Below are 20299 nucleotides of genomic sequence, written 5' to 3' on the forward strand. Positions count from 1 at the left end.
TCAAGACTTCATATGTTAGGCTACAACAGCTACAGGGAGAAAAAAGGTCTATATCAGCTGGTGTGGTCAACATTCTAGTTGACAAAATCTGAACCAGCAGTTGCTGATGGAAAAATAGCCAGAGGCCGATTTTAGCCAGCAATATTATTTTCACTAAATTCTGTTCAACCAGCATCTAGTCAGACCAAAGGAAGCAAACAATAAATAATCTACGAGTTCTATAACGATATACACTGACATATTAGCAAAACTGTGAAAAAGGCAAATGATTTGTATTGTATTTCTGAAAACCAACGAGGATAACTAGATTACAGTTCCTTGAACAAGTCTAATAAATCCCAAGATTAACACTATCATCAGCCAGGTCTGTTTTGACATGGTACAACATGATGTCATGATCTTAAAAGATATATTTCGCAAAAAGATATTGTTCAGAGTAGGAGATTCTCTAATCTGTGCACCAAGACGTTTTATTGTCCCGATGATCATTGAGCACTGCTGAGGAAACTTCCTAGTCAATTTTCACCGATGAGAAAAGGTAATGAACAAAGTAAAAGGATGTGAGGAAGCCGATCGTGCCGGTAGATAACATAATCGCAATTGCAATGAGCAGTGAGTAGCCAAGATATAAAATCGCTGAGACCGGCCCGCTCAAACTTTGGAGGTCAAAAACCAAGTAATTAATAGAGTAAAGGAATACATACAGGGCAACAGAACCTGATGCGTAAAATGATTTCCACCACCATTGCCAGTCCTCGATGCAGAGATGCATGTAAGTGAGGACCACGGAAACTTCAGCGCACACAGTAACCAACAGCAAGAGAACAACAAGAAGGAATCCAAACACATAATAAAACCTCCCAAGCCATATGCTAGAAAGAATGAAAAAAAGCTCTATGAAGAGGGTTCCAAATGGGAGGGTTCCAGCACCAAGAACAAGAAGCCATGATGGATACTTGCTAGCAGGAATCTCTCTTGGAATCTGGTTTGTTCTTACAGGGTACTTGATAGGCTCAGCTCGTGTCCCCAAGTATCCACCCAGCAGGGTAAGAGGAACTGAAATGCAGAACCACAGAGACAATAGTATAAAATACAGGTATATGGGAATGGCACCGGTACTCTTGCTGCCCCATAGAATGAAGTTTAATGCAGTAAGGATGACGAAGGCAATGCCTGGGAAGAAGCAGGCAACTGACCAAGAGACAGACCTCCACCCTTCGGAAGTCCCCTTAATAGTACACCACAAACGTACACCAGCATAACCAGCCCCTGTTCCCAAGAAAAGGTAAAGAATAATCATTCCGGTCAACAGCATACCTCGTGAAGCCGGTGACATGAAACCAAATGCAGCAAATACAATGGTCACAACAGCCATTCCTGTAATCTGAACTCCATCTCCAATCATCACACATAACAGCTTTGAAAAATTTGGCTCTCTAAACACGTCACCAACAACAAGCTTCCACCCTGAGAGCTCTTCATTCATTTGTGCCTGAGCTTCTTTGTCCAAGTCCTCATATTTCGTCAGATCTCTCCTGACTGTTCTTAGGAATATAACAAAAACTATACCAGCTAAGAAGAATATTACCATCAGCGAGTTGAGGATTGAAAACCAGTGGACTCGAGCACCTTCCATTTTGAGATAAGCATCCCACCGGGACGGCCACTTGATATCGCTTTTCACAAATTCAACCTCATAAGTAAATGACACTCTTTCTTGCTCCCTTATTATTTGAGACTTTTCTAATTCAAGTGGGCAGTTTACAGATGTAACATTGTCATATATATGAAGCTTGGTCATCCTTTCAGGATCATACTTCACACTACAAGGCAAAACCTCGAAACCAACAATCTCATATCCAGATGCTTTCTTCTTATCAGCTTCAGAGATTACACCCATACCCTCTTCCCCTGTCCCGATTATCTCTACACCAGTCCCTTCATACTCATGAACAAAAACTTTGAACTTGAGGTGGTTGATAATGTAATCATCTTGTGAGCTTTGTGGTGTATATCCAACTGGAAAACCAGTCCACTGAATTTTGATCCCATTTTGAGTGGCAAACCTCATGGCAGGTAAGTTGTCCAGAATCATATTCACTTGATAGAGATCACGTGTTCTCTGTTTTAGGAGCTTCACCTCATTCTCGCTTAATGGCTTTGTCGTGCAAAGATAAACTGACTCATTAATATTCATACGAAAACGATAAGGAGAATTGTCAATCTGGTCTCCCATGAGTAACTCTCCAAGATTCTCTGCACTTTTCTTTACCCCACCATGTGGCTGGCAATATGGCAGACTGTAGTAGCTGAAGGGAAGCTCAGTTTCTATAGATGTCAGTGAATTGACTTTAGCAAATATTTCCTGACCCGTTGAATATGTGTGCATGTAGCTTCCCGGCAGATAAAATCCATTACAAGAATGTGAGATCAGAAGAACATAGATGAATGCAGCCCAGTATGTTCTTCCCAATATCAAAGACATCTTCCTTGGTTCTAAATCCTCTATATACTTGACACCTCTAAGCCAATATTGCCAGCTTAAGCAAAAAACTGCATATAGAATAAGTAACAGTTAGCGGTGCATGTACTGATATCTAGCTCCCCAAAAATGCTCTGACTATGGGGTGTATAAACAGCGGATGGTTTAGGTTTGATTTAACCGCTAAAATGTCAGCCGTTGGGTATCTGGAAATGATTTCAAGTAATAAAAGTTTAATCTGAATTACAAACCCTTGTAAATTTAAAAAAATTTATATAACTAAAACCTAGATCTCTGATTCCATTTCTTTCTCACAAGCCTAATTTTATTTTTCTCCCATCCTGCTGTTTGTCTCAACTCTCATAGTGCTTTGTCTCTGTCTCTCTAACACGTCATGTCAAGCTTAAACTTTAAAATCTATCTTGCAGATCATCCGCTAGCACCTTATATAAGTTATCCTAATGACTAAACATCTGTATCTTGGTATATCTTTAAAAAGTAATCCCTTGCAACAACTAGCTTTAGGCATCATGAGATTTAATGGATATTTGACTATCTGGATTTGATTCGTTGTATACGCTATTGGGCGCTACACATTTAGTATCACCTGTAAGTTGTAACAGGGATCTACTTTTGCAAGTCATTCAGTGAGTGAGATTTAATTTGTGCATAACTTGTGTTTCAATTTAATTAAAATTATCTCACATAAATTATCTTTAAGTCTTTATTTCCCTGAATTTGGCCCTTTTGGATCCAAGTAGTTTTCTAAACTTTTGTTTTAATGTGCATTTCATTTCATAGTAAATTACCCCTAATAAAATCAAAATCATGTACTGAATAAACTTGCAATTGAAGGTCTTTTGAAAAATTTATAATCACATGAACAAAATAAGGTATTTTTTCCCATTAACAAAAGGTATTCTTTAATTTAACTAGATAGTAATATCTGAAGGGGTGATGGGTAGCCTAGTAATAGAGTCTTTTTTCATGTCTTAGGTTCAATTCTCCCTCACTCGACAATTATCTCAGCATGTATACTACTCTATGAGCTTATAAGCACAAAAAAAAAAATGATGATTTAAGATACCACAACAGTGGCACATCCCATATAACTCAATAAGCTAGCAATTGGAAGATGTGCAATTTGAACAAATATATAGTCGTAACAGGTTGCAGATCACACAGATACTAGCGATGTTTGTAAAAATGAGGCTGTTGTGCTTTTTTAGCTGCATGACTTACTAAAACAAGAAACAGATCTCCGAAATGCATGAAGATCGTGGTATAGAGTGCATCCCGTGCTAAATTGTCGTTTTCTCTAGTATTTTGTTTTGGCCATCACCTAGGTGAAAGATAAATACCATGTTTTAATAACAACTATCTAAATAAACACACATTATTACGATTTAAACAGTCAGATTCCCCTATGAAGTTAGTTTTAAATTGTGTCCGACTGGTTAAACGCATTAATAAGCGGGGCGGATCTAGAAAGAGGCATGGGGGGGCAGGTTCCTACCCTAAAATTGTTTTTTTTTTACATTTTTTCACCATTCTAAATTTTGCAAAATTATATATGTGCCCCCACAAAATTTAAAAATATATAGGTGTTTCCCGATAATTTGCTTGGTGCCCCCAAAGTTTGAATCCTAGATCCGCCCCTGTTAATAAGGAGTCAAAATTTCATTAAACATAGGCCAACGCCTAATAGGCTGTGTAATAGGCACATGACTTATCATAACCTAGTTCACCACGAAATCAGAGAGAAAAATATGGTTAACCAATTAAATCTACCGCTTAAAGCCACCTAATTAGATTCCTAACCCCTAAACCTAGCCTAGAGCAAAACTCCGAAAGACGGCCAAAATATACAACTATTGGATATTTAGGGAAGCAAAAGAGCCAAAGAGGTATACGGCCATGAAGACAGTATTGTATCTAACAATCTGCAAAAAACAATTCAACTAAACAAAGTATGCTTGAATAACCCCCAACAAGAGATGCATAGTGTAGAGCAGATCACAAAACAGTAATAACACACAAACAAGCAAATAATTTAGAAAATCAAATACACAAAACAAAGCAATTAATATTATCCAGTAAATGAAAAGGTGAAATGAATACACGATGCGAAGTGATGCAACGACTGTGTATAGTTTAAGTTAGCAAGTTCTGTACAGATCCATATTACTAAGTAGTTACAGAGAGAGAGAGAGAGTACCAGAGAGAGAGAGAGATGGATGTTGTAGATAGCAGGCAAGAAGAGACTTTTTGCTGATAAAACACGGAGAAATAGTATTGCTACCACTCTCTGCACATATTTGTTGATGAAATTACACGAAAAGTAATAACGGATCTTTTAGATCTGGAATATAATATTTTTCCCCTTCTTTTAATAAATATAAACTATTTGAGTCGATAAGATTTCCCGGTGATAAGCCGGATGACATTCATTCGTTAAAAAAAATACTCTTTAATTCTGTTTTAATTAATTTTTAACTTTTTACAAAAATATCTAAATCATCAAAAAAAATATTATATAAATCTCGATTAAGTATCACAAAATCTTAAAAATAATTTAAGTTATTCATTAATGGTTTTTTTTACATAAATATCCAAGCCTAGAAATTTTCTAAGCTTAAAATATTTTAAAATTCTAAGTTATCATTATCTATGATGTGGACTATCAAAACTTTTTAATGAATAATCCTTTTTTGAAGTATTTTGATGAATATTCTTAAATCTCAGATGGACAATCCAATTCATCGAATCACCCCAGTGTAGATATCACCGACTTTAAAAATATTTAACTTTTTAAATTCTAATGTCATTAAAACAAGTTTCTAATCTATTGATTTTAATTTAAGTTGAATTTTTTTAATTTTGTGAATTATCATTTTTGTTGAGAAGGAGCTGAATACACAGCCAAAAAACATAAATATGCGTTTCCTTCGACCGGATCCATTGTCAGACAACACAAAGTATGTAAATAATATAATTAACATGTGAAATAACAAAACTCGACTGCCCTGATCATCTGAATATAAAAATGCAACTCTGACTGGTGCAAAAACTTTTGGAGCAACTCAGACCGCCAAGAGGTGAGTTAGTATTTTAAAAAGAGGAAATATAAAGAGCTATTAACCAAAAAACCCAATAAATTTGTCATTTTTTTGCCAAAAAATCTTTAAACTTTTCTCTTCACTAACAACTCCAACAAACTTTATTAAAATCATATAAAAAAATACAAAACAAACCATGGTTAAATATTTTATAATCTGGGTTGTCAAGTATCTCTCCATGATTTGTATCTTTTTATACACGTGTGTGCCACATAACGCCTATTCATTACACGTGTCTACCACATCATGTCTATTCAGTAATAATTTATCTTTTAATCATTTATAATATTTTAATTAATTTTATAAACTCAAAGAAGATCCGAGGGTTTTTTATCTCTGTCCTAGTATGTGGGTTTCTTGTCATCTGAATCAGGAGTTGTCTTTGCTGGGATTAGGGCTGTATAAAAATCTTCCGCAGACAAGAAATTGACCTTCTTCTTCTCTTCCCTATCAACCAAGATTCTTAATCATTGTTAGGCTTCAAAATTACAGTCCACACTGGATTAATTTGTCAGACTAATTTGTCAGACGACACAGATGGTGGGAACTTAACATGATGCTCAACAAACTCTTCGGTCTTGGGGTTTTTACGCTTCAAAACGAAATGGCCCTTGTTTGTAACTCGATGTTTATGAGGGCCAAACGTAATAGAGTAAGGAGATTCATTGTCAAATCCTTTGGCTACCCAAACAGCCTCCTGAGGTCCTGACCAGATAAAAATCAGTTGTATCTGAAGCTTTACTACACAGAGAACAAGAGGTCGTGGTGCAAATATAATATCTGGACACCAAAATGCTACCTAGGTGATGTTTTGGCGGTCCTCTAGTCTTATGAGGCTTGAGTAAAAAATTTATTTATTTTTTTTATGTTTTGATTAATTGTAATCATATTGCCACGTAAGATTTGTGATGATCATGGTTGGTCCACGTCAGCTATAATTAACTCTAGTTAAATTTTTTTCAAAAATTGAGTAAAGTTTAATGAGGTTGTTAAGGAAAAAAAAAGTTTAAAGGTTTATTGGCAAAAAAGTTTAAAGGTTTATTGGCAAAAAAATGACATGTTAGTTGGATTTTTTGGTTAATATCTCAAATATAAATAATTCATTGAAAAATCATATTCCAATCATGTTCTCGCTTTATATATAAGTCGAACTTTTACGGATTATTATATTTAGTGAACCTAAACACAAACATGTAGTAAAATTAGACATCATATATTACCGAGACATTATATTTGCAAAAATCTAAATTATTGATAACATATTATATTTAAATTATAAGTAACTAAAACAGTCAATATAATTACAACGTGATGTCTTATCACACAAAAAACGAAAACTTGATGTGTTCAACAAATTTTATATACTGAGTAGAGTTCTAATTTAATTCATCATTATAACTAACTCTGTTAGAGATGCTTGTATATTTTTTTCTCGATTTTTTTTAAAAAAAAGAAGGTAAAGCTCAAGGCGGCCAACAAAAGCTTGAACAATAAAATTTCAAGTTTTAACTGTTTTTCTATAAAATACAGTAATACACTTTTAAAATTAGAAAAATAACTTCTTTTTTTGAAACGAGAAAAATAATTTCTTTCAAAAAAATCATATGCAAACAGTGTTTCTCAAAACGACAAATACTTTTCTACACAAGTTCATTAAAAATAAAAAATCAAGTGTCAACTTATAAAACTACACACTCATGAATATAGCGGGTGTTTGGGGCGCTTATAAGTCTGGCTTCTGAAATTATAAGTTAGAATCATTTATTTGTATCGTTTGTGTAAAAAGTTGAGAAGCATTTATAAGAAGTTAAGATTTTTAGTTTTTGTTACATGACTTCTATTTTTTTCCAAACACTTTAATCACTTATAAGTTTTAACTAAATTTCTACTTCATTTTTTTTATTTTAAACAAGAAACACTTAGCTCACCCAAAAGGCCCATAATATTTGTATCAAATTACATATTTACGAAAGATAATGCGGGTGTATTGGATTGGGATTTTAAAGCATTTTTTTGTATTCATGAAATCCGAGGGTATTCGATTGGGATTGTTTGAAATCCATTAAAATTTTAAGGTATTCAATTGAGATTTTAAATTATGCTACAAAATCTGATGATATTCAATTGAGATTTTAAATTATGCTTTAAAATCCGATGATATTCAATTGAGATTGTTTAAAATCCATTAAAATCTGATAGTACACGCGTTATATGCTTTTCTGATAGTACACGTGTTCTTCTTTCCCACAGGCTGTCCCCCGTTTTTCCCAAACTAAAAAAACTGGTTTCATTCAAAAAAGATTTTTGTCGACTCTCCAATGGTACATCATCTTCTCGCATTTTTTTTATTATTTCAAAATCTGAATTTCAACTTTTTTCGCTCTAATTCACCTTTTTATTTTCGGTTTACGGCACCTTCTTGGCATATCTAATTTTTGCTATATTGCTTAAATAACATCCTTTTAAAATATTTATTCTGATTTTGTTTGTAAAGGTGTTTATATTAGTTCACAATGCTGTTGAAGTTGAATATAATCAGTGCACTGAGTTTTGTAACTCAGATGAAAGGGTGTGGCATGTTCTTATTTTTTCCCTTGTTTTGTTGGTTAATTATCTTGCAACGGTCTAATTTCAACACATTTACATATTTATTGTATATGATTTTTGTAACCAAATATTTATTGCACTGCACGTGTTTGATAAAAGATCTAAAAGGATATATGTGTTTAAACATCGTAAATGATGCTCATTGATTTTGATTATGCTCTTGTTGCTGTTCTTGATAGTTATTCTTCTTCTTGCATACAATGATAATTCATATTCATTTTTTTATATATTGTACATAATCTGCTAGAGTACAACTTACAAGTATATAAGTTAACCATTTTTATGATTTTTAATTCTTAAATTTTCTGCTTAGGTTGCAAGAGTGTGCGTAGCACAAGGTATGATGTCTAATATGTAAATCATTGTATAGGTTGCAATTTACGAAGCAATGGAACAACAGAGAATAACCATAACAAAAGCAAGCAACCTTCAAGACACGAACTTCCACTTGAGCTGCAGCCAATCCCACTGGAGGCCGCTATGACAAGTCAAAACCCCTGAAGGTTCAAATTAACTATCATAATATAGATAATTAGGCTATCATATTTAAATATATTTGAAATATATTTGAGCACCCCAGACTTATAAAATATTAAAAACTATATATGTTTCTGGATGTTGTGTGTTGTTTCCACTCGCAGGGCCGATGTGCTTCCTCTTGTTATCCTGTCAAGGTTTGATCTTGTATGTCATGATCAATGACCCTGATGATCAAACAGATTACCACATTGCTATAGTTTATCAAAAGCGTGAAACAACAATTTCTCCAACGTTCTCTACTGCCCAATTGAAGTGTTTTTATTTATAGATGTGTAAACTGAGTTTTATTTGGTATAACCAACAATTTTAATTACAGCTTAGTGCAGAAGCTGGACAATTGTTGGTGGCATCATATGTTACTTTACACAGAGGTGATACAGCTCCTGGGAGTAGAATTGCATATTGCATGAGTGTTTGATGCTATACATCTGATTTTACCAGGACAAAATCTATATGGTCACTCTTTCCCGTGACCAGACCAAATCAAGCCCATTGCATTAAAAATATTACATATATCAAATTTAGCCACTTCTCCTTATATCTTGGATGTTGGGTTGCATGTCTTTTAGTTGCAATTATTTATGTTAGTTTATGTGGGAAGTGGGACTTTGGGTTGCTTATGCGTATTATTAATGGGATTTGAATTGGGATGATGCATTGTACATGCTCTTTGATGTTTTTTGGTCAATTTGTTGAGCACTATATCTGCAAACTATTGAGTTTAGATCAAATTGATTGTTCCAGTGATTTTACATTGATGCATATAAATAACTCCTTAAGCTACCCCCAAGCAATTCCATTATTGCAAGCAATGTTTATAAAGTGCATACAGCTATTGTTGCGTCTTGATTTGGTATGTATGTTCGGGTATATGAAAAGAGATTGGACACATATTCTCCTCCGTAAATACTCTATCTATCTACCTTCAGCACGTGTTAGGTTGATGTAGTTTATGTGCCCTGTCATTTTATATTATGAGCTTCAACTTGCTCAATTAAATTGCACTTTCTTTCCATAGCAAGTCAGGGCTCAAAATTGTGCTTAATAACCTGTGATTTACTATGTCAACAGACTAAGTTGATTGTTTGTATGTTTTATCGGATTGGCTGTGAAGAAGCAAAAGACGGTTAAGTAGCGGTCTTTTTTACTTTTATTAACAATGTATCTAATTGACTGTAACTCTTATATAGGTAAGAATTCAGTATTAGTTATTTCAGAACCATCGATTTATCATTTATGTACTTATGTCTCTACGGATGCTTGAAATCAACTAAGAGACGATGGTTGGCTAATTCAAGGGATTCTAAAAAAACAAAACTTTAGCATGTTACACATGGCTACTCTTATGGTTCATTAACTGACTCATTGCTTTTGTTTTTCTTTTTGTAGTCTTTCTATCAGAGGTTTTCTTGCAGTTTCTTAAAATTGCCAGATGGGATCACACAGGTAAGTCTTTCATAAAAATACCAAAGAGTAGATTTAGTTCTAACTGATCAACTTAGTTGTAATCAACTATGCAAGCCTAATTGAAAAGAAAAAGGGTCAGAGATTAGCTGAAGAGGCTGTCTGAGGAGTGTGATAAAGTTACATCAGAAAATAATACAATAAAGGTATTCCAGTGTCCTTTTCTATTTCCAAGTAAAATACATTTGTAATAAATTATCTTTTTTGTCACACAACTGCCCTTCAACTTGATCCATAATTAATCAACCAAGAAAAACAATCAACCAAGAAAAACAAAGCTTGATCCATAGAGTAAATACATTTATAAAATACTTTTGATGCTGACCTGACTTTGGCATGTATACTTTTCGCAGATTGAAGTTTAAGAGACACATTGTCATCTTCTTCATCTCGAATTACTCAACTTCATTCTAGCATAATGGAGTCCTGTGATTCAGCCAAGTATAATGCAGTTCAAAACAATGCAAGTGTACCAGTGCCTCCTCGTAAATTGCTATAACCTTTTTTGATAGATTACTTATTCTGAAATTTATTAGTATAAATTCACTGATCTTTTATATTGCTCAACAACGTACATTGTAAATTGCTTTGTAGACAGTTCAGGTCATGTTTCAAAAATTAGAAATTTTACATTCTACCATTTTGCATACTGTTGACAGCTTCAAGATATGCAGCAAACTTTCCAGTCTCAGTTACATTTTCTTTATTATTAACTTTCCCTAAGATTTGTCTAAATTCAGCAAACTTCCAAGTCTGTTTCTGGAACATCATATATCCAAATCTTGAAAGTTTGGCGTTGTCAGGACACATGTATATTCTCTTCTCTTTGCTTCTCTAATCTAATCAGCTACTCTCCATCTATTATTAAATCACACAATCCCACAAATTTTATCCTATTCCTCAAATGTTACAGGAGATATATACTCTTACGTGTTTGGTTTCTGAATAAATATACATCTTTATTGCAGGGATCAGCCAAGAACTTGCCTTCATCCTGCACTTCACGACTTAAACTGGGTTTGGTAAGAATTGTCAATATTGTATGTTTGTCCTCTGTTGCCTATTAAAATTTCTAAGAAATGTTATCAAATTAAAATTGCAGTGTTTTCCCCCCCAAAATATGGTGCAGCAAATCCAAACACCAATCTTTCTGCTAAATGCGGCCTATGATTCATGGCAGGTTAGACACCTTATGATTATGATCTAGATATACTCACTACTGTTTAATATTATTTATAGACACTATCATTGAAGGAGATATGTGATATGCAAGTATAATATCAAGTCTGTCATTTGAATGTGATACAGGGAGTTTCCTATATACGTTTTTGAAGTTGCTGCTATAATTATATTAGGTGTTGTGAAAATGCAGTTGATGTTTGGTTGCATTATAAACAACTCCTTTTCCCTTACATGGCTAGTTTGTGATGACGAAAACCCTATCTTAAGACATAACTTACTGACATAGATTATTTAAATATTCTCAAATTCAAACTAAATAGACTTGTGGAAAATATGCCCGCGGTAGTTGGGCACACTTCCTAGTATGAGATAAAATTGACAAGGTGGTAAATTCACAATGTGGGTTTAAGTTCCAGAGTTCTAGTGGAACTTAAGGCTAGTCAAGACATTGTTGTTAACAGGATCAGCCAAATGGTCCAGAAGGTTTTGAAGTGGTCCAACTCCTGTGACCAAAGCTTGGATGAAGTAACCCAATATTGCCAACATAGCAAGTCTCCCATTCTTAACCTCCTTTAACTTGAGCTCTTTCATGGATTTCTCGTCTTTTCCGAATCCAAGAGGATTAAAAAATGGGCCTCCAGGGTATGCTGGGTCTCCGGATCCAGCTAGGCCTTTCTCTAAGCCCAAGAAATATTGTTTTCCCATTGATCCTGGATTGTACCAGTCTTGTAATCTCCTGTGCTCTGCAAATCCCATGAGAGCCATTTCTAGGACAAAGAGTGTGTAGCCATCAGCCCAGTAGTTGTAAGTTCCTGCTGGAGGAATGACTCCTGTTTGGAACCATGGCAAGGCTGTTTCAGCTGGAATGAGCCCAAGTTTTCCCAAAATCTCAGGGGCTATAGCTCCTGCTGCACCCAACATGGCAAAACGACCATTGATGATCTCTCCATAGGCTAGCCATTTGGGCTCGATGAATCCTCCGGTTCCTTCAGGGTCGGAAAGTCCCAAGGGGTCAAAACCAAAGTCGCCTGGAAGGCTGTGTAAGCATTGTCATGATCAGCAATCAGTAAAACATGTTCTTTGCATGCATGCGTAGCTCCCAAAATAACAAGAAAAAAAAGACTAGTTGTAGACTGCCCAGTAGTAGTTAGTTACCTGCCATCCAAGTAAGAAAGGCTCTGTTTAGAAGCAAACCACAATTGTCTGTCTCCTTGCTGAAAAGCATGTAACAATATGTTGTTAATTTAACTAGGAATATGAGAAATTTAAGTTGATATCTTCTTGTAAGGTGAAAATTTGTATAAAGTTTGTTCGGATTATTAATTCAACATGCACATTTAATTCATATAGAGATATGTGACATGTGAGTGAAGTTACCTTAACAGGTGGAGTGGAAGCAGCCTTGACAACGAAGGAAACTTTCTGGGATGAAGATTGTGCTGGTCTTGCAGCAAAGATCTGCCTTGCAGCTTCCGCAGAAGAGGTGATCGATGAAGATGACAGCACTGGTACTGTAGCCATCTCACTTGTGTACCGTATCGAGATGAGCAGTTGGGTGCTCAAAAAATTGGGTTTGGAGGAATAGAGAAACAAGCTAGTGCTGGAAACAAATGAAATCAAGTGCTGCAAATAAGGGGAATGGCCAGCCACATATTTGCGCGTGGGCCTGATGGATAGTTTGTGGAGGAGATGAGGGAGGTATATTTTGGATCAGGTTATATTCCAATCATATTTGCACAACTGGCATTTATTTATCAGATATCTAGCCTCTATATCCTATTTCCTATTTCAGTGACTTGGATTTGCCATCTTACTGGACTCTGAGATTCTTTGTGAATGAAGTCAAATACTCAAATTTATATGTTTTAGATCTAATATCAGATCACCCAACTACCAGCATAATTCAGATTAGCTTCTTGACATGAACAGTTTATACATTTCCAATATGAGGTCCATTAAGGCAGCAACATATCTAAACTAAACCACTAGAAACACACACTCATTGTTGTAATGTATCGATTATAAGTACATTCTGTGTAAGTTCTTGGATCTGCTGTTTTTTTTGGTTATCATGCAATAATTCGTTCAGCCTGACTGATGTATTATCTATACAACCTCAAAAAAAAATATAATCCAAGGTCGCAAATCAATTGCAAATTTATATCTACAAGTCCTAGACATGGATATTGGAATATATAGATAATCATCTAAAAAGTTGGTACTAATCAACATGCGCTACGATCAGCGCCGACCCTGAAGTTTACAGTTTGAAACATTAAAACATTAAGAATGTCTTAATTTAATCAAGAATGTCTTAATGTTTCAAACTGTAAAGGAATGTCTTCTGTTCACCAAACCTGAACCAGCGGTTGCTGATGGAAAATAGCGGTGACAGAATATTAGCCAGCAATATTATTTTTACTAAATTCTGTGTAACCAGCATTTAGCCAGACTTGAGGAATATAGCAAATAACATATAATCTATGAGTTGTATGATGATATATATTGACATATTAGCAATACTGTGAAAAGGCAAATAATTTGTATTGTATTTCTGAAAACCAACAACGAGGATAACTAGATTACAGTTGTTTGAACAAGTCTAATAAATCCCAAGATCAACTCTATCACAGTATATATTCTTTAAGAGGCAAGAAAATTAAAGGAGATTTTTGCACCACTCATCAGCCAAGTCTCTTTTGACATGGTACAACATGATGTCATGATCTTAAAAGATATATTTAGCTAAAAATATTGTTCAGAGTAGGAGATTCTCTAATCTGTGCACCAAGACGTTTTATTGTCCCGATGATCATTGAGCACTGCTGAGGGAACTTCCTAGTCAATTTTCACCGATGAGAAAAGGTAATGAACAAAGTAAAAGGATGTGAGGAAGCCGATCGTGCCGGTAGATAACATAATCGCAATTGCAATGAGCAGTGAGTAGCCAAGATATAAAATCGCTGAGACCGGCCCGCTCAAACTTTGGAGGTCAAACACCAAGTAATTAATAGAGTAAAGGAATACATACAGGGCAACAGAACCTGATGCGTAAAATGATTTCCACCACCATTGCCAGTCCTCAATGCAGAGATGCATGTAAGTGAGGACCACAGAAACTTCAGCGCACACCGTAACCAACAGCAAGAGAACAACAAAAAGGAATCCAAACACATAATAAAACCTTCCAAGCCATATGCTAGAAAGAATGAAAAAAAGCTCTATGAAAAGGGTTCCAAATGGGAGCGTTCCAGCACCAAGAACAAGGAGCCATGATGGATACTTGCGAGCAGGAATCTCTCTTGGAATCTGGTTTGTTCTTACAGGATACTTGATATGCTCAGCTCGTGTCCCCAAGTATCCACCCAGCAGGGTGAGAGGAACTGAAATGCAGAACCACAGAGACAATAGTATAAAATACAAGTATATGGGAATGGCACCGGTACTCTTGCTGCCCCATAGAATGAAGTTTAATGCAGTAAGGATGACGAAGGCAATGCCTGGGAAGAAGCAAGCAACTGACCAAGAGACAGACCTCCACCCTTCTGAAGTCCCCTTAATAGTACACCACAAACGTACACCAGCATAACCAGCCCCTGTTCCCAAGAAAAGGTAAAGAATAATCATTCCGGTCAACAGCATACCTCGGGAAGCCGGTGACATGAAACCCAATGCAGCAAATACAATGGTCACAACAGCCATTCCTGTAATCTGAACTCCATCTCCAATCATCACACATAATAGCTTTGAAAAGTTTGGCTCTCTAAACACATCACCAACAACAAGCTTCCACCCAGAGAGCTCTTCATTCATTTGTGCCTGAGCTTCTTTGTCCAAGTCCTCATATTTCGTCAGATCTCTCCTGACTGTTCTTAGGAATATAACAAAAACTATACCAGCTAAGAAGGATATTACCATCAGCGAGTTGAGGATTGAAAACCAGTGGACTCGAGCACCTTCCATTTTGAGATAAGCATCCCACCGGGACGGCCACTTAATATCGCTCTTCACAAATTCAACCTCATAAGTAAATGACACTCTTTCTTGCTCGCTTATTATTTGAGACTTCTCTAATTCAAGTGGGCAGTTTACAGATGTAACATTGTCATATATATGAAGCTTAGTCATCCTTTCAGGATCATACTTCACACTACAAGGAAAAACCTCGAAACCAACAATCTCATATCCAGATGCTTTCTTCTTATCAGCTTCAGAGATTACACCCATACCCTCTTCCCCTGTCCCGATTATCTCTACACCAGTCCCTTCATACTCATGAACAAAAACTTTGAACTTGAGGTGGTTGATGATGTAATCATCTTGTGATCTTGGTGGTGTATATCCAACTGGAAAACCAGTCCACTGAACATTGATCCCATTTTGAGCGGCAAACCTCATGGCAGGTAAATTGTCCAGAATCATATTCACTTGATAGAGATCACGTGTTCTCTGTTTTAGGAGCTTCACCTCATTCTCGCTTAATGGCTTTGTCGTGCAAAGATAAACTGACTCATTAATATTCATACGAAAACGATAAGGAGAATTGTCAATCTGGTCGCCCATGAGTAACTCTCCAAGATTCTCTGCACTTTTTTTTACCCCACCTTGAGGCTTGCAATATGGTAGACTGTAGTAGCTGAAGGGAAGCTCAGTTTCTATAGATGTCAGTGAATTGACTTTAGCAAATATTTCCTGACCTGTTGAATATGTGTGCATGTAGCTTCCCGGCAGGTAAAATCCATTACAAGAATGTGAGATCAGAAGAACATAGATGAATGCAGCCCAGTATGTTCTTCCCAATAATAACGACATCGTCCTTCGTTCTAAATCCTCTATATAATTGACACCTCTAAGCCAATATTGCCAGCTTAAGCAAAAACTGCATATAGAATAAGTAACAGTTAGCGGTGCATGTACTGATATCTAACTCCCCAAAATGCTCTGACTTTTGGGTATATAAACACCGGATGGCCTTGGTTTGATTAAACTGGTAAAATGTTAGGTATCTGGAAATAATTTTAAGCAATAAAAGTTTAATCTGAATTACAAACCCTTATAAGATTAAAAACTAAATTTGTATAACTTCAACTTAGATCTCTGATTCCATTTCTTTCTCACACGCCTAATTCTAAATTTCTCCCATCCTTCTGTTCATCTTAAATCTCATAGTGCTTTGTGTGTCTCTCCAATACGGCTTGTCAAGCTAAACTTTAAAGTCTGTGTTGCAGATCATCCTCTATCAGACTATCACCTTATATAAGAACTCTTATCCTGATCTAACATCTGTATCCTGGTATATCTTTAAAAAGTAATACCTTGCAACAACTAGCTTTGGGCATCATGAGATTTCAGAATATTTACACATAATTTAGCCTTTAGTGGCTGAAAAACAATCTTTAAGAAAACCTTTGTTCGTCTTAACTCTCATAGTGCTTTGTCTCTGTCAGTGAATATTTACACATGGTTTAGTTTCTTGAGTCTACCCTATCAGACTGCGGTGCAATTTTACTGTTATTCCCACTATTTAATGGATATTTGACTATCTGAATTTGAGTCGTATACTCTATTGGGCGCTGCACATTTAGTATCACTTTTAACAGGGATCTACTATTGTAATGTCATTCAGTGAGTGAGATTTAAATTGTGCATAATTTATGTTTCAATTTTATTAATATTATCTGACACAAATTATTTTTCAGTCGTTATTTCCCTAAATTTGGCCCTTTTGGATACAATTGGTTTTCCAAACTTTTGTTTTAATGTTCATTTCATGTTATTTATATGATCTAATCAAGCAGAAAATTAAGGACTTCCAATTTTTCAGCAGCCAAAAAGAATTTCAAGTGCAGTATGTGTAAAGTACAATTTCTTTATGTGAACAAACAAAAGAAAAATATTTCAAAAATGACGATGAAAATAAGCATGAATCTGAAATAATATAAATTCAAAGTAAATTACCCGTAATAAAATCAAAAGCCTATACTGAATAAACTTGCAATTGAAGGTCTTCTAAAAAAATTTATAATCACATAAACAAAATAAGGTATTTTTCCCATTAACAAAAGGAATTCTTTTATATAACTGAAAAATTATATGCGAAGGGGGTGATGGGATATCCTAGTAGTAGAGTCTCTTTCCATGTCTTAGGTTCAATTCTCCCTCGCTCGACAATTATCTCAGCATGGATACTACTCTATGAGCTTATAAGCACAAACAAAAAAGATGATTTAAGATACCACAACAGTGGCACATCCCATATAACTCAATAAGCTAGCAATTGGAAGATGTGCATTTTGAACAAATATATAGTCATAACAGGTTGCAGATCACGCAGATACTAGCGATGTTGGTAAAACTGAGGCTGTTGTGCTTTTTTAGCTGCATGACTTGCTAAAACAAGAAACAGATCTCCCAAATGCATGAAGATCGTGGCATAAAGTGCATCCCGTGCTAAATTGTCGTTTCTTCTAGTATTTTGTTTTGGGATCACCTAGGTGAAAGATAAATACCATGTTTTAAAAATAACTATCTAAATAAACACACATTTACTACGATTTAAACAGCCAGATTCCCCTATGAAGTTAGTTTTAAATTGTGTCCGACTGGCTAAACGCATTAAGAAGGAGTCACAATTTCATTAAACATACGCCAACGCCTGGTAGGCTGTGTAATAGGCGCATGACTTATGTTAACCTAGTTCACCACGAAACCAGAGAGACAAATATGGTGAACTAATTAAATCTACCGCTTAAAGCCGCCTGATTAGATTCCGAGTCTCTAAACCTAGCCTAGAACAAAACTCCAAAGACAAAAAAGAAAAAAAAACTATTGGATACTTAGGAAAGCAGAAGAGGTGTACGGTCATGAAGACAATATTGTATATAACCTGCGGAAAACAATTCCACTAAACAAAATACGCTTGAATAGCCACAACAAGAGATGCATAGTGTAGAGAAGATCACAAAACAGCAAAAACACACAAACAATCAAACAATTTACAAAATCAAATACATAAAACAAAACAATTAATATTATCAGTAAATGAAAAGGTGAGATCAAGACACGATGCAAAGGGTTGCAACGACTGTGTATTGTTTAAGTTACAAAGTTCTGTACAAATCCATGTGTGGCAGTGAACATATATTGCTAAGTATCCACACACACACGCGGAGAGAGAGAGAGAGAGAGTACCAGAGAGAGATGGATGTTGTAGATCTGAGGCACGAAGAGAATTTTTGCTGATAGGATACGGAGTACCAGCATTAATACCGGTCTCAAGTCTCAACACATTTGTTGATGAAATTACACGAAAAGTAACGATGGATCTTTCAGATCTGGAATATGAGCCCCAGTGCTAAGCCGGATGACATTCATTCATTCGATAATGAATACTCTCTTTTTCTGTTTTCTGGTTTTTAATATTCTGACATGTATATTAAATTAAAATATAAAGTATAATAATCGCTGTCAATAACAAAATTCAATTTTTTTATAAAATAAAATTTAGATCTAGATTTTTATGCAATATGATTATATATATAATTTTAATAAATATCTTAAATTATGTAACAAAATCAACTATATCTAAATATAACACATTATATACTGTCTCTTCAGAGTCAAAAAATATTATCTCAATATTAAATTAATTCTTATCGATATTCTGTACAATTGAGGATTATTTTCATTTTGGTCTGAATGGAGAACTATGATCTCTTAATTTTTTTATTTTTTTCGGTCAGAATATACATTAAATAAATTTTTTATTACAAGATAATATTAGCAAATATTTTAAGACAACAATAAAGTTCAGTATCAAGTTAAGAACATTCTTTTCAAAAACATTCTGAGTTGCACAAATTTTTTTTTTTTTTTAAATATCGATTTCCAAAAAAATAATCAAAAATATGATTTGCAATTGTTAAAACTTTATCTGTAACTCATCAACCAAAATCAATTTCAAAAATAAGAACATTTATTTGCATTTTTTTTTTTTGACAAAATGCAAATTCATTCCATTAAATTAAAACAAGTCTAATCGGGACAAATCCCCAACTGACAATGCAATCAGGTGGATAAACAATAAAACGAGCTAAACAAATAGCTGCATTGTTTCCAGACTGCTTAACACATTGAATCCAAGGATTCTTGAAATTGAAAATGAATACAAAGGCTTCTCGAGTAATCCAGCCTACATCAATTCCGAAAATGGTAGCTTCACAATTGACCTTCACAATAGTTCCATGGCTGTTGCGGTGTTCAGACCATTCAGTTGTAAAAACTAAGCATCGAAGAACAAGAGTCCTCGAGTGCATTCTCATCTCTTCCTTCTCCCGAGAGATACTCTTTACATAGAGTTACATAATACACCACTATATATCATCAATTTTATTATAAATTCTATTATAGAATACATATAAATGTGATTCTAATATATAATACTATAACATATATATTTTTTAAGTAATCTAATACTTAAAATTTGATGAAAAAATATATTTTCGAAACTGATTCTACAACAGAATAATTCTGGATGATTTTATTCTATTACAGAATCATGTCGAGATATTGCATAAATTTAGATGATTTTTGGAAGAAAAAGATTGTATTACTTCGTTTCGGTTTAATAATCAAAATTTATAATTATATTTCATAAAAAATATAATAGATAATATATTATGTGCATATTTATAATGGTGTGCTACGTAACTCCATATAAGAGGGTATATTCCCTCCGTCCCGTCAGGAAGTTTACTTACGCTGTTTGCACGTATTTTGAGACTCTTGTAAAGTATAATTCTATAACGTATTTTTTATTTTTACTTTTTTGAATAAAAGTTTAAACTTCAAACTTTTTTTCAAGAATTAAAAAAAAATATATATATAATGTAGGTATATTTTATAA

At 34.7% G+C, this 20299-nt stretch overlaps 3 protein-coding genes and 1 long non-coding RNA gene across 14 annotated transcripts; 1 reads left to right on the forward strand and 3 right to left on the reverse strand.

The window, feature by feature from the left end:
• Positions 1-253: 253 nt before the first annotated feature.
• On the reverse strand, positions 254-4851 carry LOC108218982 (transmembrane 9 superfamily member 12). 3 transcript variants are annotated; one of them, XM_017392189.2, is made up of 3 exons: positions 4701-4768; positions 3725-3824; positions 254-2553 (listed from the first exon to the last, which is right to left on the reverse strand). In XM_017392189.2, exon 3 carries the CDS (start codon positions 2483-2485, stop codon positions 512-514), a length of 1974 nt encoding a protein of 657 aa, XP_017247678.2. In that variant the 5' UTR covers positions 2486-2553; positions 3725-3824; positions 4701-4768; the 3' UTR covers positions 254-511. The 3 variants fall into 3 exon arrangements, with proteins under 3 accessions (XP_017247678.2, XP_017247677.2, XP_063947911.1); XM_017392188.2 differs by lacking the exon at positions 3725-3824 and having other exon boundaries at positions 4701-4851; XM_064091841.1 differs by lacking the exons at positions 3725-3824; positions 4701-4768 and adding an exon at positions 2769-2790.
• A 2938-nt stretch (positions 4852-7789) lies between these two features.
• LOC108218284 (uncharacterized) lies at positions 7790-12942 on the forward strand. Of its 9 annotated transcripts, none has more exons than XR_010291548.1 (5): positions 7790-7922; positions 8579-10358; positions 10566-11022; positions 11181-11234; positions 11315-12942. It is a non-coding gene; the product is annotated as an uncharacterized LOC108218284 (long non-coding RNA). The 9 variants fall into 9 exon arrangements; XR_010291551.1 differs by lacking the exon at positions 7790-7922 and having other exon boundaries at positions 7945-10358; positions 10566-10697; positions 10953-11022; XR_010291554.1 differs by lacking the exon at positions 7790-7922 and having other exon boundaries at positions 7945-10358; positions 10566-10675; positions 10953-11022.
• On the reverse strand, positions 11657-13123 carry LOC108218282 (chlorophyll a-b binding protein 8, chloroplastic). Its single transcript, XM_017391183.2, has 3 exons — positions 12772-13123; positions 12550-12608; positions 11657-12430 (listed from the first exon to the last, which is right to left on the reverse strand). Exons 1-3 carry the CDS (start codon positions 12913-12915, stop codon positions 11815-11817), a joined length of 819 nt encoding a protein of 272 aa, XP_017246672.1. The 5' UTR covers positions 12916-13123; the 3' UTR covers positions 11657-11814.
• A 796-nt stretch (positions 13124-13919) lies between these two features.
• On the reverse strand, positions 13920-18802 carry LOC108218280 (transmembrane 9 superfamily member 12). The gene is made up of 2 exons (XM_017391181.2): positions 18586-18802; positions 13920-16273 (listed from the first exon to the last, which is right to left on the reverse strand). The coding sequence occupies exon 2, from the start codon at positions 16204-16206 to the stop codon at positions 14233-14235; it is 1974 nt and encodes a 657-aa protein (XP_017246670.1). The 5' UTR covers positions 16207-16273; positions 18586-18802; the 3' UTR covers positions 13920-14232.
• Positions 18803-20299: the final 1497 nt, after the last annotated feature.

The sequence above is a fragment of the Daucus carota genome, chromosome 4 (assembly GCF_001625215.2).
Source record: "Daucus carota subsp. sativus chromosome 4, DH1 v3.0, whole genome shotgun sequence".
In the NCBI taxonomy this organism is placed as follows: domain Eukaryota; kingdom Viridiplantae; phylum Streptophyta; class Magnoliopsida; order Apiales; family Apiaceae; genus Daucus; species Daucus carota.